Genomic DNA, 14827 nt, shown 5'->3' on the forward strand with positions numbered 1-14827 from the left:
AGCAGTGTGGGATTACAGTTTGAAAATTTGCATTTCTAACAAGTTCCCAAGTGATAGTGATACTGTTGGTCTGGGAACCATACTTTGAGACATATCTGTCTAGGACATTCTTTAATGTCCAAATCAAATAATTTTATAGCAGTCTAGAATAATTAAAACAAACAGTACTCTGCTATAGTCTGAGTGTGATCTCTCTTAGATTATCCAATAGTAAAAAGTATCACTCAGTTCCTATGCCGTATCTCTGTGGATAATTAGATTTTTTGTCTGTGGTTTAAGAACCCCCATTATCAACACTTGTAAGAATCTGGAGGTTACGTACTTCTTGATATCCACTCCGTGTTTCAGCCTTACTGAGTTACCTACTTTCACCCTCCAGTCTCCATTCCATCCCCACACCACCTAATGGAGCCACCTGGCAAACTCCTACTCAGGGTGCAGCACTCAGCCCACATGATGAAAAACTTCCCAAATGATGTGGACACCATTAATCGCTCTATTTTCTCTTCTCCTGCAGTTTTATGCTCACTCTATTATCATGTTTTACACTATATTCTCCCTCTCCATTGTTCTGAGTGCAATGCCAGGCATAAATAGCATTTAATGTTTGTGTTATAAAGAAAGAATGAACAATGAGGTCTTGTTCACCTTGACAGTGCCCTCCATTCCTAGCGTAGGGTGGACATTCTGAGGACCAGTTGAAAGCAATATTGGGAAGTATGATTTGTATCTCTGGTGCCTCCTCCACCTTCTTTCAGTTCTTACCTCTTCCCACTTAGAGCTAACTCTCGTTGCCCTCTCTTTCACTGACCCATCCAGTGTCCCTTCCACTGACCCAAATGCCGGCACTGTTTCTACCCAGCCCTGCCATCACCAGGATTCACAGAGCTCCAGAGCTGGGTAGGGATCTTGTACTATCTTCCTCTGATTTCCTCCCTCTCTCTCTTTTTATTAGTATTTGGCACTAAATTGTCTCATTTCTTTTTGTTAAGATTTTATTTATTTATTTATTTATTTATTTGACAGACAGAGATCACATGTAAGCAGAGAGGCGGTAGTGGCATATGCTGAGCATAGAGCCCGATGAGGGGCTCAATCCCAGGACCCCGAGATCATGACCTGAGCCAAAGGCAGAGGCTTTAACCCACTGAGCCACCCAGGTGCCCCTGTCTCATTTCTAGAGGAGCTATTTACCTTAACAAATGGAAAGATTCCAATAAATGCCTTAAAATTTGTAAAAGCTGATAAAGCTAAATATGATACCTCACATAAGGCATTTTACTAAACCTTAAATGAAAGGAACAAGTCCAAGTAGAATTTCCAGAATAGATGGTACAAGCAGTATGGGGGCTGATGTTTGAGGAGTGAGGAATGGCCTCACATTATAAAAGAGAAAAGCTTTTGCAACCTCACTTTGAAAGCTACCTAGGATACCTTTATTTTTCAAAAGTATTGAAAGCAGTTTGTGATCTGGCAGCAACATGGTCCAATAGCTTTGCACAGTCTATCTCGTACCTCATTTAGAAGATAGATTGCGTTGAAGAACATTGCTATCTCAAGCGTTTTTGGCTTATACTCTACATATTTCTCTGACTGGGTCCCCCACCTCCAGTCCAGAGACTACATTGTAAAGTTTATGTAATGTCATTTGGTACAATTAAAATACAATCTACTTGCTGAAAACTACTGACTACTCCACAATAAAAGGGTTCTGTGTCAAATTAGTTTGAGAAAAATTATATAGTATACCCCCCCCTTTTGTCTTCACAGTGAACATCCACAATGTATGTCATAAAGAATCCAATAGCGGAGAAACCTGGTTAACCTCTCAGCATGTCCCAAACTTTTTGTGACCACAGACCAGTTGTTTGTTTCATTTGGCTGGCTTGGATTTTACCCATAACCCTTGAAACCCAACCTTGAGAAATCCTTCTGAGTTTAGAGAATTAAGAAGAAAACTGAATTTATGAAGAAATGAGACGCATGGGGGAAATGTGCTTATGGGACAATTTATTTTTCCCAACACCATCGGTGTTTCTCAAGGCAGATAAAGAATTCAGAAAATAACTTCAAAGCTATTTTTTTTTTTACACAGACAATGTAAGCCTTTTTGTTTAATTAAAAATTTGGAAGCCTCCTACTTCCCAAATAAGCTAAAGTATTTACTGAAACCTTCCTTTCAGTCCATAACATTTGCTGGTACTTGGCATGGTCAAGAAGTTGTATTTCCTACAAAACTGGGGGCAGGGGGTGAGGGCTGCGAGGAATACATTTCCTCTTACCAGTGGATAGTTTTCTTTTAACCTCCCATTCACATAGCCGCCATTGCCAAGATCGTCATACTGAGTGGGTCAGAAGTAAAGTGATTTTCTAAAATATCTTTGTAAAAGAAATTTCCTCAATTACCTACTGAAAGCAAAGATGTAATCACAGGTCATAAAAGCTAGCATTATTCAACAGACATTTGGTGTGGTGTACCACAAGACCAATTAAACCAATTAACTCATACAGTATTGTTGTAAAATGAAAGAAAAATCGTGATTGAAATTGAGATGGGAGGTTTTTTTCTACTGTCGTACATGGCTTAGCAAAATGGCTATTCTGTCTCTAAGACAACTGCTTCTTTTTCCCTAAGCTTAGAACTCCTTCTGTTGTAGCGGTTACCACCATATGTAGGCTTTCCAGTGTGGGAAATACATGTCATTTTCCTTTGCTGGACAGTATTTTTGGTTAATGTAAATAAATGTCTCATTTATGAAAAAAAAATTGTTTTTTCTAAAGACTTTATTTATTTGACAGACAGAGATCACAAGTAGGCAGAGAGGCAGACAGAGAGAGAGGAAGAAGCAGGCTCCCTGCTGAGCACAGAGCCCGATGTGGGGCTTGATCCCAGGACCCTGAGATGATGACCTGAGCCAAGGCAGAGGCTTAACCCACTGAGCCACCCAGGTGCTCCCCCCCAAAAAGTTTTCTAATACAGCTGCTAAATGCTTGGAGAATGACATAGATGAGACTAATAACTATGGTATAGGCAATGTAATTACATTCAGTAGTTGCCAAAGAAAGGAAGAAAGGAGGGAGGGAGGGAAGAGAGGAGGAAGGAAGGAAGGAAGGAGGTGGGGAAGGACAGAGGGAAAGAAGGAGGCAGGTAGGGAGTGGGGAGGAGACTGGGGAAGAATGATACCAGGAAAGGCACTAAATGTTTCAGGAGACCAGTGAGACTTTAGGATTCAAATTTCAGCAATAATCCTTTTCTGGAAACCAAATGTATATTTAAATTATTTACTTCTGAATTATTACATCAATTCAAAGTCATTTTCAAATGTCCTTGTCATTTCCCATTGTTTTATCAAGACTGGCCTGAAATCCTGGCTGCGCAACCCAGCTTTTGAAGTTAAAAATTTCCTACCTTCCAACTTCATTCTCTTGTGTTGTCTCAGTACTTTGAGGGATCTAAACAGTATACTGGCAGCGAAGAGTGAAATTTGTCTATTTTTCTTATCATTTATAAATATGATCTTTGTACAAAGTTGTTATTCTAACCTGGAATCAGCAAACAGGAAGAATAAATTCGCAGAGGAAGAGAGAAGGGGTGGTGTCGAAGCCCGGATGATCTCCTAATGCTATTTTGAGAGCTTCAGACATCTCAATGCTATTCTCAAACCCTGTCAGTGGAAGGGCATCTTGGTACAACTTTGGAGGGAAGTTTGGTGAAACCTATCAAACAAAACATACACGCACAGCCTTTGATCTAGGAATAGTTCTGCTTCTGGAAATTTATCTTACAGATAAATTCATCACGATGTTCAAGGCAGGCAGTATAAGCAAAAGAGACTTTCAAGATTTCATGGTGGTTGGCTGACTAAATAAAGGATGCTTTATTCATGGGTCTATTATATATTTGTAATGAATGAGGTGGGTCTATATGTGTAGATATGGAAGGAGTTCCAAACTGGATTAAATGAAAACAGCTGAGTGCAAAGGAGTATGAGGCATATTGTCCCAACTGTAAAAACATGTGCATACAGATGTATGATTACACACACACACACACACACACACACACACACACTTCTGTATGCCTAGAAAATTTCTGGCAAGATTCTTTAGAAATATTACCAGTGGTTCCTCTGAAGACAATTAATAGGGCAGCTCCAGGGTCCAGAAAGACTTACTTATTTTTGATGCACTTTGTATTAATAAAATTGTTGTCATATGTATATATTCATTTTCCATTAAAAAAATCTAGATAATGTTTAAATTTTTATTAGAAAGAACATCCCAGGGCTTGAAATTACAGATAGTATTTATCTGGATGGTTTAGACAGGGAAAAGGAGGAGTCTTTATGGGGTAATTCTGTAAGAACTTACCAGACTATTCCAGTTGCTTTCTTATGTACATTTGCAAGATATACAATCCTACAAACTGAATGTTCAACCAAAATAGCGCCCTCCAGGATGTGAAAGCCAGACTCGTTCGTGACTCACTCCAGAAACAACAGGAGTTCCGAAGGAGAATGAATACCAGAAATCTGGCTCAACAGTTGGTTTGCTCAATACTATCACGTTGGTGATCTCTCTGGAACTGTGAACAATTGAAGTAACCACCCTAAGCCCTCTAAATTGAAGAACATTGTCTATTGCAGAAATGTTTTAAAATTTAAAAAAATAATGTTATCAATCTCCTTGGACTGGCTCACTATGCTCTCATTTCAACAAATTCAAGAAATAGAAATCAGATAAGCATGTTCTAGCATGGACCAGTGTCAGTAGAAGAAGTGGATAAATTGTGGCAGGGGTTTTTTTGTTGTTGTTTTTTGGGGGGTTGGGTTTTTTTTTGTTTGTTTTTTGAGACTCCAGGTTATTCAGCATGGAGTCAATTTGCCCAATTTAACAAAATAATTGCAAAAAAATTGATATTTGGGAGTGCAGTTTTTTTGTTTGTTTGTTTGTTTTAACCTTTCAAAAGGCAGAATGGAAAGAAGAAAGAAGGCAGGCAAGCAGGCCATTGGTCCCTGGAATGTATTTGCTGTTTTTAAAAGGACATTAGTTTAAATGAAAATGATCTGGAAGCTGGTTTGCTAAGTCTTCATTTCATTAAGTTACTCAGATTGGGATAAGTGAAAATATAAATAAAGTAATACTGCCGTTTTTCTCTTAACACAATTGACAGAAACAATAATGAAATAAACTTGATCTTACTATAACGACTTAATTACAAGTCTTAAATGCATAACCCAACTCCAAAGTAGTGAATTGATCTTACTGAAGAAGTTAAGGAAAGTACTCCAGTGGTGAAAATCTAATTTTCAATAATTACATGTGAAAAGCTAGCCTACTTTAAAAACTGTGGATGCTGACATTAGGACGACACAGGAGTGCATTCACTGTTTGAAGAAAATAATCCATAAGTATTAACACAACATTTCTTTTTCTTCTGGCTTCTAGAAAGCCAGACTCGCCAGGATCCGGGCAGCCAAAACCGGAAGCGCCAATGCTTACATGCAGAGCAAACGGAATGGCTTACTCAGTAACCAACTGCAGGTACCGTCAAGCATTTCACTTTTTTTTACTGTTCGATTTATTAGTGTCATATTGATTTACTTCTACTTAACCATATAATTTTATTGTGGGTAATTAGGAAAATGGCTACTCAAACAACAAAATTGTCATTTTTAAATAACCTGGTGCTGTACGGTCTTACAGCTGTGGCAGGTTAGGGCCCAGGCTATGAAATATTGCTGGTGAATCGTGACTCCCATTCGTGACTGGGCAGTATTTCTGTACTGTCTTGTGTAAGCAAGAGAAATGTCAGAATTCTCAACTCAAATACCTATTTTTCTTTCAAAATTATTTATGTTCCTTAAAATTCGTTTGAGGGGGGTTAAGATGCCTAGTTTTATTTCTTAGTGGAGAGGAAACCCTTCCCTTCAGTGTTGTAAAGCTCACACGGTATGAAATCCAAGGGAAACAGTAACTTTTACCTCAAAACTGTCCTTTAATATTTAGGATTCCAGTCATCGTGCCATCAAAATATCTTTTATGTAGGTGAGCATGATCATGGTTTCAGGATTATCTAAATACTAGATTAAATTTTATTATCCAAAAAGAATAGCTTCCAGACTTTCAAAGGTAGTTGGTAGATGAATGAGTAAAAACTATTTAAGTTTTCAATTCAGAGAGGCAAGCCTGAAAGACCAGACCGCTAATGTGACAGGAACATAAAGGCTGATTGCCAAAATTAAAAGCAACTGCACATTGGTTCCTTTTTAGTTAAGAAAAATTAAAATGCTGCCATTTAATCTCAGGAAATAGGCTAGATCTCTCTGTGGAAATGGGTAGCTGAGGTTCCCATTGTTTGCTAATAAAATAGAAAGCACTTCTCTCTTCTGTGTGTTAACAGTCCTCAGAGGATGAACAAGCCTTTGTTAGCAAATCCGGCTCCAGCTTTGAAACCCAGCACCACCACCTGCTTCACTGCCTGGAAAAAACCACGGTAAGGAAAAGGCATGACTATCCGCCCCTGTACTGAGACAAGAATCCCATTTGCTTTTGTGAATACTTAGTGCTTCCAAGTATGATTTCACTGTCTACATTACTGGAAAATATACTAAAAATGAAAAAAAAAAAAAAAAACCCACGGATATTTGAAATTGCTTTGAAAGACTAGAGTGACATTTCAACTTGGAAAGTATTTTAGAGAATTATTTGAAATAGTTTTATCTTCAGTGGTTATCCTAACTTTAGTGTGAAATATCACTTTAATGAGGATGGAAAGTTGTTTCCCAAGAGCTGATTGCAGGTCCTACAAAATATCATTTTTCCCCTGATGATGAAATGCTGATTAAACAAAAACCAATGTAGTTCAAGCGTTGCTGACATTTAGATAAAAGGAATACCAATAGCAGTAACAAAAAAATAGAGACTAACCGAATATAAGCATTTCTTTCCCTAACAGGTTGTAATGAACAAGACAGGTAATTAAAAACTATATGCTCCCATAAGAAAAATGACACATTTCTTCACTGGCAAGCCCCTTGGAGCTGAGGCTTGAGTCTGCATTTCTCTGCTTACAAGCTCTCAATCAGATCTCCACATTTGCAGAGGTACCCATACCCTGGCTGGCTTGTCCAAAGAGGTCACAGGCTTTGACCACAAAGCAGAACAAAACTTTCAAACTTTCAGCATGTTTGAATCAGGTCTGCTCACTCACTCCCCAGAGGTATATCCTTATATTCTCAATTCCAACATATCGCCCATGCATTTTTTTTTTTCATTTACCTATATAGTCATTCAACAGATTTGTATTGCTTACCTACTAGGTGGCAGACAGTGAGCCAGACCCTAGATGCGCCACGAAGTCAGGTGTGGCCTTTGCCCTGATCAAGCCTCCACGAATGGGACAAAACACTGATAGTCCTGTAGAAGGGTCATGAGCGCAGAAGGAAAAATGGTGCCACAGTGCAATGACACAAAGAAGGCAGAGCCATGAGAGGACAGCATGAGACAAGGCTTCCTGGAGGAACTTTCGGGGAGAGCCACAGGATGACTAGGAACTAGTTTGGCAAAGAAAGGAAGGGGCTAAAAGATGATGTAGGCACCAGGGGAAGGCTGGAACTTGGCCTTAGAGGAACTAAAGAACTTGAGGGTGATCAGAAGACAAGGAGTAGAGTGACCCAAGAGGAGACGGAGGAAGTCTAGATAATGGCTAGGCTTTGGAGGCATGTGAAGAATTTTGATCTTTATCTCATAATAAATGGAAAATTATTTGAGGGCTTTAAACAAGGTAGTTACATGATTATATTTGCCTTTGTAACTAACGATCCATCACTTACAGGGTAAGGTCTGTAGCTTAGGATAACTCTTTGAAAGGTAAATGGTAACATTAATAGTCAGATGTATTTATCTCCATGCTTTTTTATTTTCATTTTTTACTATTTTACCTTTTAAATAAAAAATTATTTGACACCAATTACTATCGTTTAAATTAATCTACCTACAGAAATAACCAGCAGCAGAAAGACTTTTTTCACTTACAGTCACTGATGTGATAAATTAGAATCTCATGCATTATATACTTGTATTATGTGTGTGCGATGCGCATTGTAAAAGAAGAAAACAGCATGTGAGTCCTTTGTGAGCTATATTTTTTCCATAAAATTTGATATTGAAATTCATTTCTTAATGAAACTGTCTTGTCTGGTCATATGATTCTCTTGACTTTAAGCAGTGTATAAATATTGTTTATTTCAAAATGCTCATCTCAGCAAAGAAATAACAAAATGAGTAACGAAAACAGTCTCTTTTTGCTCTTGGCCAGTGAATTGCTTCAATTGTTTCGCTAATATTTCAGGATGAGAGATGGTTACGTGGAATTTGGCATGTGCAAAGCCTTCCATTATGAGATTATTCCCACCTACACAAAGAAAAAAAAAAAAGTAATTGAAGTCACTCTCCTGAAGTTCAGACCCAAACATTTTCCCTTTTATTTATGAGGCGAAATTCTTACATAGGCATTTTAGGAAATGAGTCTTTATTAGATATTCTAAAAGCAAAATTTGCAGTGTGGTTTTTCTAAAATATGGCATATGAAATGATGCCCAACACTGTGTGCCTCTTGGCTAGAAGAACTCTGAATAGAGGCAGAGGTGGTGATATATCATGAAGATAAGAAGGGAGACCTCTGAGTTCAGGGCTAACCCCTTCTGGATTAAACACAAAGTGGGCCATTTTGCAGTATTTTGCCTGTTTAACTAATAAATCATTTGTCTGTACCTGGGAACTTTAGAGGAGCCTCTAAAGAAATACGAAGTATCTTCAGGATCTCATTTTCTAATTAAAAAATGTTTTCAATCCCAGGTGAAAATATTTGCTAATATATAACAGTCTAATTCTGGGCATTCTATTAAAATAGTCTCTTATCTATGATTCCCATCTGTTTAAAAAGGAAAAGTCCTTGCGAATTAACACATTCACTGTGAGCACTGTCTTACATGCATTTTCAAGAGGTTTTTTTTTTAATTTTTTCTCCCCCTTTGCTTCTTCACTTCCAGAAATGATGTTTCAATTCACAGGTGGTATTTCAACATGAAGTTAGTCCATAAAGAGATCCTAAGTCAGCCCGTCAATGTCCATCTCAAGGGCTAACTTGGGAGATTTTATTTTCTCGCAAAAGCCAGCATGAGGTGGCTTCGATATTCCAGACTTTATGAAAATGGTCTCAGTTGCCCGTGGGATCGTCTCAGTGTACTGGCATGTTTGTTTTAAAAAAGTAAAGCCGTTCGTTGCCTTCCTTAACGTTGAAATGCGTTTCTGTACCTCCTTCTCGTGCCCTCCCCGCTCCGGACCAGAATCACGAGTTTGTGGATGAGCAAGTCTTTGAGGAAAGCTGCATGGAAGTTGCCACCGGAAACCGGCCTTCGAGCCACAGCCCCTCTCTCTCTTCACAACAAGGCGTCACCAGCACTTGCTGCTCACGACGACACAAAAAAACCTTCCGCATCCCAAACGCCAACGTGTCCGGCAGCCACCGGGGCAGCGTGCAAGAACTCAGTACGATCCAGATCAGATGTGTGGAGAGAACCCCGCTCTCTAACAGGTACCCGAGGTGATCTGTGTGGGTACGCACACCTGTGCCCCCTCCCGGAGCGTTTCTCCACCTGCAGGCGTGCTGCTGCCTTGGTGTATTTGGCAATTTGGGGTATGGGGCGAGGAGCTGGGGGGAGGAGGGGGAGTGGGGAAATACTTTTTATTTATTTTGAACAAATACACCTTAGAAGCATCATAGCATCCAAATCCTAGTTCCTAGGGTTTAGAATGAGACAAAAGAAATACCCCGAGTAACAAGTAGGAAAATGGATCTGCTGTGGTACTCACTGAGTCAGGAGGAAGCCTGCGGAGTAGAAAGAAGCTAAGATGGTCAGGTGTGCACATCTGTACATCTGCCTCATTCACTCCACAACCTTTTTCCTATTTGAGCACACGGCTTTATACCCAGGAGCCCCCTACGTAAATGCAAGGACCCGGAAATGGTAGATAGGCAGCACTACTACGGAGACAAATTAAATTGACACTGATATCATTGAAAAGTACTCAGCAGCACCTAGAAATACATCAACACCTTCAACATAAGAGTGAAAAATAAAACCATACCTACACAAATCTCTTGAATCAATATATAATTTTGATCATAAAGATATTTGGGGCCACCGCAAACACAAAAAAATCAATCCAATACAAGAAAAGATAAGTGAAAAGCTAAACTCGTTCACCTCTGGTTCGTTCGTGGATAATTGAAGTGAAATTTTTCTATTGGCATTTTCCTTCGCTTTCCTTTCCTTTCCTTTGCTATTTGTTTTTACCACAAACATGTACGTGTAATAAAAAGTAATCCATTTGAACTCTACAACTCATTAAAGCGATCAATTTCTGCCAACATAATTTTGCTTTGTTCCCCAAATTAAATAGATATGTTTTTATATTAACAATCCATTAATTCAGTGCTGCTCCTTTGTTCTCACTCAACAATCTTTGTGAAAAACCTGGCATTCTGAATTCAGGCTATGTTGATTTACATAAATCAGATGTCTCTGGGACCAGAATATTAAATTTTGGAACAATGAAAGATTTGTGCCTCTAAGATATTCTACCTCTGTATTGTTCTACATCCGTTCCAAAATTAAGTAGAAAGCAGAGAAGTGTTCAGAAAGAAAATTTTAGGACATAAACATCTTAAATAAGATTTCCATGAAAATAAGGTAATTAGATTGAAGTAATTAGCACCCTGTGTACACCCTCCTTATTCCTCTCCCCTTTTCCCTTCATCCACATGGAGTGTACAACTCATGCAAGAATACCACTTGGGAAAATCTTGAATTATTGGTAATGGCTAACTTTCTGGAGATTCTTAAAACTGGCTGTCACTAACTGGAGAGCTTTAAAGGCATCCTCTTTCCCCAAGAGACAGGATAGTAAAATGACCCTGTGGTCAAAAGAACTGAGACATATTCACAGGTCATTGAGGTACATCCCTTCCAGAGGTCCTGTCTTAAAGACAACTATTTTACTTTGCTCAACCCAGGCTTTCCGAAACTGACCTGATGCTCTTCCTTGCATTTTTGTAGAAAACACTTTGAGAAACACCAACTGAACCAAATTGAGCTGGCTTTTAGAGACTCAGTTAATGTTAATGACCTGGCTACTGTTCACCTCAACACGTACTAGGTTTGGTACATCGTTTTTAAAAAATCGTGGTGACTAGTCTTGGATATTTAACATGTTACTGATAAACATGAAAACACATCCCTCAATTGTAGGGAAAATGTGGTTTAAGTAAACAGCTTACTGTTTTAAAATCTATTTCTTCCTCATCAGCCGATCCAGTCTAAATGCCAAAATGGAAGAATGTGTTAAACTAAACTGTGAACAACCTTATGTGACTACAGCAATAATAAGCATCCCAACACCTCCAGTGACCACCCCTGAAGGAGATGACAGGCCAGAGTCTCCGGAGTACTCGGGAGGCAATATTGTCAGAGTGTCTGCTTTGTAAGACAATTGGAACCAGGTCTAAGAGAATTTGAGCTCCGGCTGTGGAAAGAATTCCAATGTGGAAGAAAGAAGAAACAATAAACCTTTTGCAGATGAAAACAGCGAAGCAAGAAGGTTGGCAGCGAAATAAAAGCAAAGCTTCCAAACTTGAGGATGGAAATAAAACCACCAAATGGCATTTCTAGACAGAGTTTGACCTGTTCTACAGAGGAAGAGTCTGTGACCCTTTGACTTTGTGAATGAGCACAATGAAATGCCGCCTATCGATGCTTCTTATGATCTGAACTCTTTTTTAATAAAATAAATAAAACAAATCTTTGAACATAATGTTCTGGTTGAATGCAAAACAAAAAAAAAATATGGAAAACATTTTGATAAAAATTTTTCCTGTTAAAACCATGAACATTGGCTATGATGAAGATTATTACATATTAAAAAAAAAAACTGACACATTTGTATTGACTGAAGGAAACCATCATAATGCATGCTAGAATTCTTTGGAGCAGTGATTTCAGTGTCCTTATGTTGTCTTCAGAATAGGCATGATAAACTATAATTGTAGAAAGGGGAATTTCTGTGCACTTACAACAAGCTGATTGTACATGTTCCTTGGTGGGCTGTGCCAATACACTCCTTTTAGAGCTGCGGTATTTCTCATGGGGATGCTCATTAGTAAATCTAAAGTGTTCAGATAGTTCAGTATTAATTATTGTTTTACCTTGCACCTAGATACTGTTACAACTGCAATAATTCATTGTACACCTGTTGTATCAGGAATCAGGATTTTTTGTTGTCGTACTTTCCAGATCTTCATAGATACAGTAAGAGCCACGTTCATAGAAACACTTCCGGTGTGGCCAGGTTTTAGATAACTTTTTAATCCAAAACTGTTGTGCCATAAATGTTTTTCAGTAATAACCTTTGGTCCACTGTGTCCCCGTGACAGTGCATTATCCGTTCTTGGACTTCTATAGCGCCTTTCTATTGGGTTTGTCGTCATCGACTGGACTAACGTTTTGTAGTTCAAATGACTTTCCTACTTTTATATTCCCCGACATATTATCTTGCAAGTAGATTACTATCATCAATCCCCTTGTCAAAAAATAGGAAAAAGGAGTTGACATCTATGACTGCTCTATAACCTCTTTGCTGTTGGAGAAAAAAGCCCAGACACTGGATTTTTCACTATGTGTTTCAGGCAACGAGTAGGCTGGGATTATTATCACAAAATCAGTGATCCCAGAATCCTGCTTGATGTATTATTTATTTTACTTTAGATCTTGAATACTTTTTGAGAATAACTAATGTGAATTGAAATGCAGAGATAAACTCGAGTGCTCTATGTAGCAATATTTGATGAAAGCACGCTTCTACGCCATTGGAGAAGGCAGCACAAATTTACTGAGAAAGGTTCCTGTATACTGCAAGGAGCAGTTTTCTCCACTAAATCAGGCGGACAGGAGTTTGATGACGCAAAGTTGATCTCTGTGTACATTTAAGTGAAAAGTCTTTATACCTTTTCACCTTTAAAATATTTCAGCAGACATGTCTGCACGTGACAGTGTAAAAAAGTTTTATGTCCAATGAAAAGTTTTGTTCATTCCAAACCACCACTGTAAGAAATAAAGTTTAGCTTCCATACATGGAAAGAATTAATAATTATCCCTCTACTATAGAGATTTTAAAATGCTTATCATAATTTATCATAAGAAGGAATTAATCCATTTTCGAATAAAGCCAGAAATTCTTGCTTCCCATTTCTAGAATAGCTTCTAGAACAGTGCTGTGCACATGGTAGATCTTAATAAACATTTGCTGAGTAAAAGTAAGATACACTCTACTATCTCTCGGGAAGAACTGGCTTCATTCCTAGTATGTCTTTTAAAAAGTTACTAATCTTCCTGGAGCGTGAATATTAACAATTATATTAACTCCTGCCTCATGTCACTTTATGCTTCTAGAGCAAATTTAGTGAAACTTCTTTGATGGCATTTGTTGAAAAAACTTTTTAAAAAGTAGACTAAGGAAACCACAATCGGGAATACTTAGGTCTTTTGATTCCCAATGAAAAGTTCTATTTTCATGTTCTTAATACTACATTTTAAAAAATACAGTTAGAGTATTTCAGTTGACAATTCTGCCTCCTTTTTGACTTATCATTTATCCCAAGCTATTAATTTCTTTAGAGTTTTGGAAAAGAAAAAAAAATTTTTGGTGTTTTAGGTGATTTAAAAATATACTGTGTTGGTGGTGAATGACTATTGATGACTGTGTTAAGTGCATCTGTATTGTAAGTGAAATGTAATTATTTCTGTGTACCATATGGAGTAACCAAGGTCATTGTTTTTGACAATTTTGTTTGAAATTCATATATCTTATTTCAAAGAATAGCATAATATCTGCATTATGCTAGAAAAAAAAATAGACCTTTGGAGAATAATTAAATAAAACATGTGCATGCTTGAACAGGACAACATGGTTGGCTGTTGCTCTTTTTTCTTCGACTTCCTTCCTTTCCAAAACCTAAGATGTGTCATACCCATATTTGGGAGAACTTTGTAACATGCACAAACACAGAACCCATTGATTGTGAATAACACTTAAGTCTAGTCTAGATTGGTAGAGATAGTAGATTTCTGCCAACAATGGGAATTTAGGAGGAGATATTTAAAAAAAAAAGTTAATATTGTTTAAAGATAAAAGACTGCCACTGTTTTAGATAATCTGCTTTGGGAATCTCTTGGCAAGTACAACTACGTAGCTACTAACTAATTTAAGTGTATTACAAGGTTTTGTTGGTCAGTAACCAAAAGAGGTAGCATGGTTACAACTAATTGTCTTTGTTTATGTGATACTTTTAGATATTCTGTGCAGTGTGTGACCCAGTTTATTAGCCTACACCCTACATGCTACATGCCTTTTGGACAGTGCACACCAGAGAGAAGGCTGGTGCACGAACCTTATACACTTCTTGACTACCGCTACTTGAGTTAAGCAAAGTAAGATTTTGAGATAATAACTTTGGTTGGAACTCAATCAGATTTTTTAAAATATTTATTTATTTGACAGAGAGAGAGAGAGATCATAAGTAGACAGAGAGGCAGGCAGAGGGAGAAGCAGGCTCCCCGCTGAGCAGAGAGCCTGATGAGGGGTTCGATCCCAGGACCTGGGATCATGACCTGAGCCGAAGGCAGAGGCTTAACCCACTGAGCTACCCAGGCACCCTCTCAGATTCTTAGTCAGAGATTCTTTTCTATTCAGGGAAACAGACAAAATG

General features: G+C 38.1%; 1 protein-coding gene across 1 annotated transcript in view; it reads left to right on the forward strand.

The window, feature by feature from the left end:
• Positions 1–14021, forward strand: part of KCND2 (potassium voltage-gated channel subfamily D member 2) — a 505769-nt gene extending 491748 nt beyond the window's left edge. Inside the window, exons 3-6 of the mRNA XM_047695839.1 lie at positions 5449–5544; positions 6404–6496; positions 9351–9598; positions 11374–14021. Of these exons, the coding sequence (XP_047551795.1) occupies positions 5449–5544; positions 6404–6496; positions 9351–9598; positions 11374–11551 (615 nt within the window). The 3' untranslated portion in view covers positions 11552–14021. The remainder of the gene's footprint in view (positions 1–5448; positions 5545–6403; positions 6497–9350; positions 9599–11373) is intronic.
• Positions 14022–14827: the final 806 nt, after the last annotated feature.

Source organism: Lutra lutra, chromosome 11, assembly GCF_902655055.1.
Source record: "Lutra lutra chromosome 11, mLutLut1.2, whole genome shotgun sequence".
In the NCBI taxonomy this organism is placed as follows: Eukaryota; Metazoa; Chordata; class Mammalia; order Carnivora; family Mustelidae; genus Lutra; species Lutra lutra.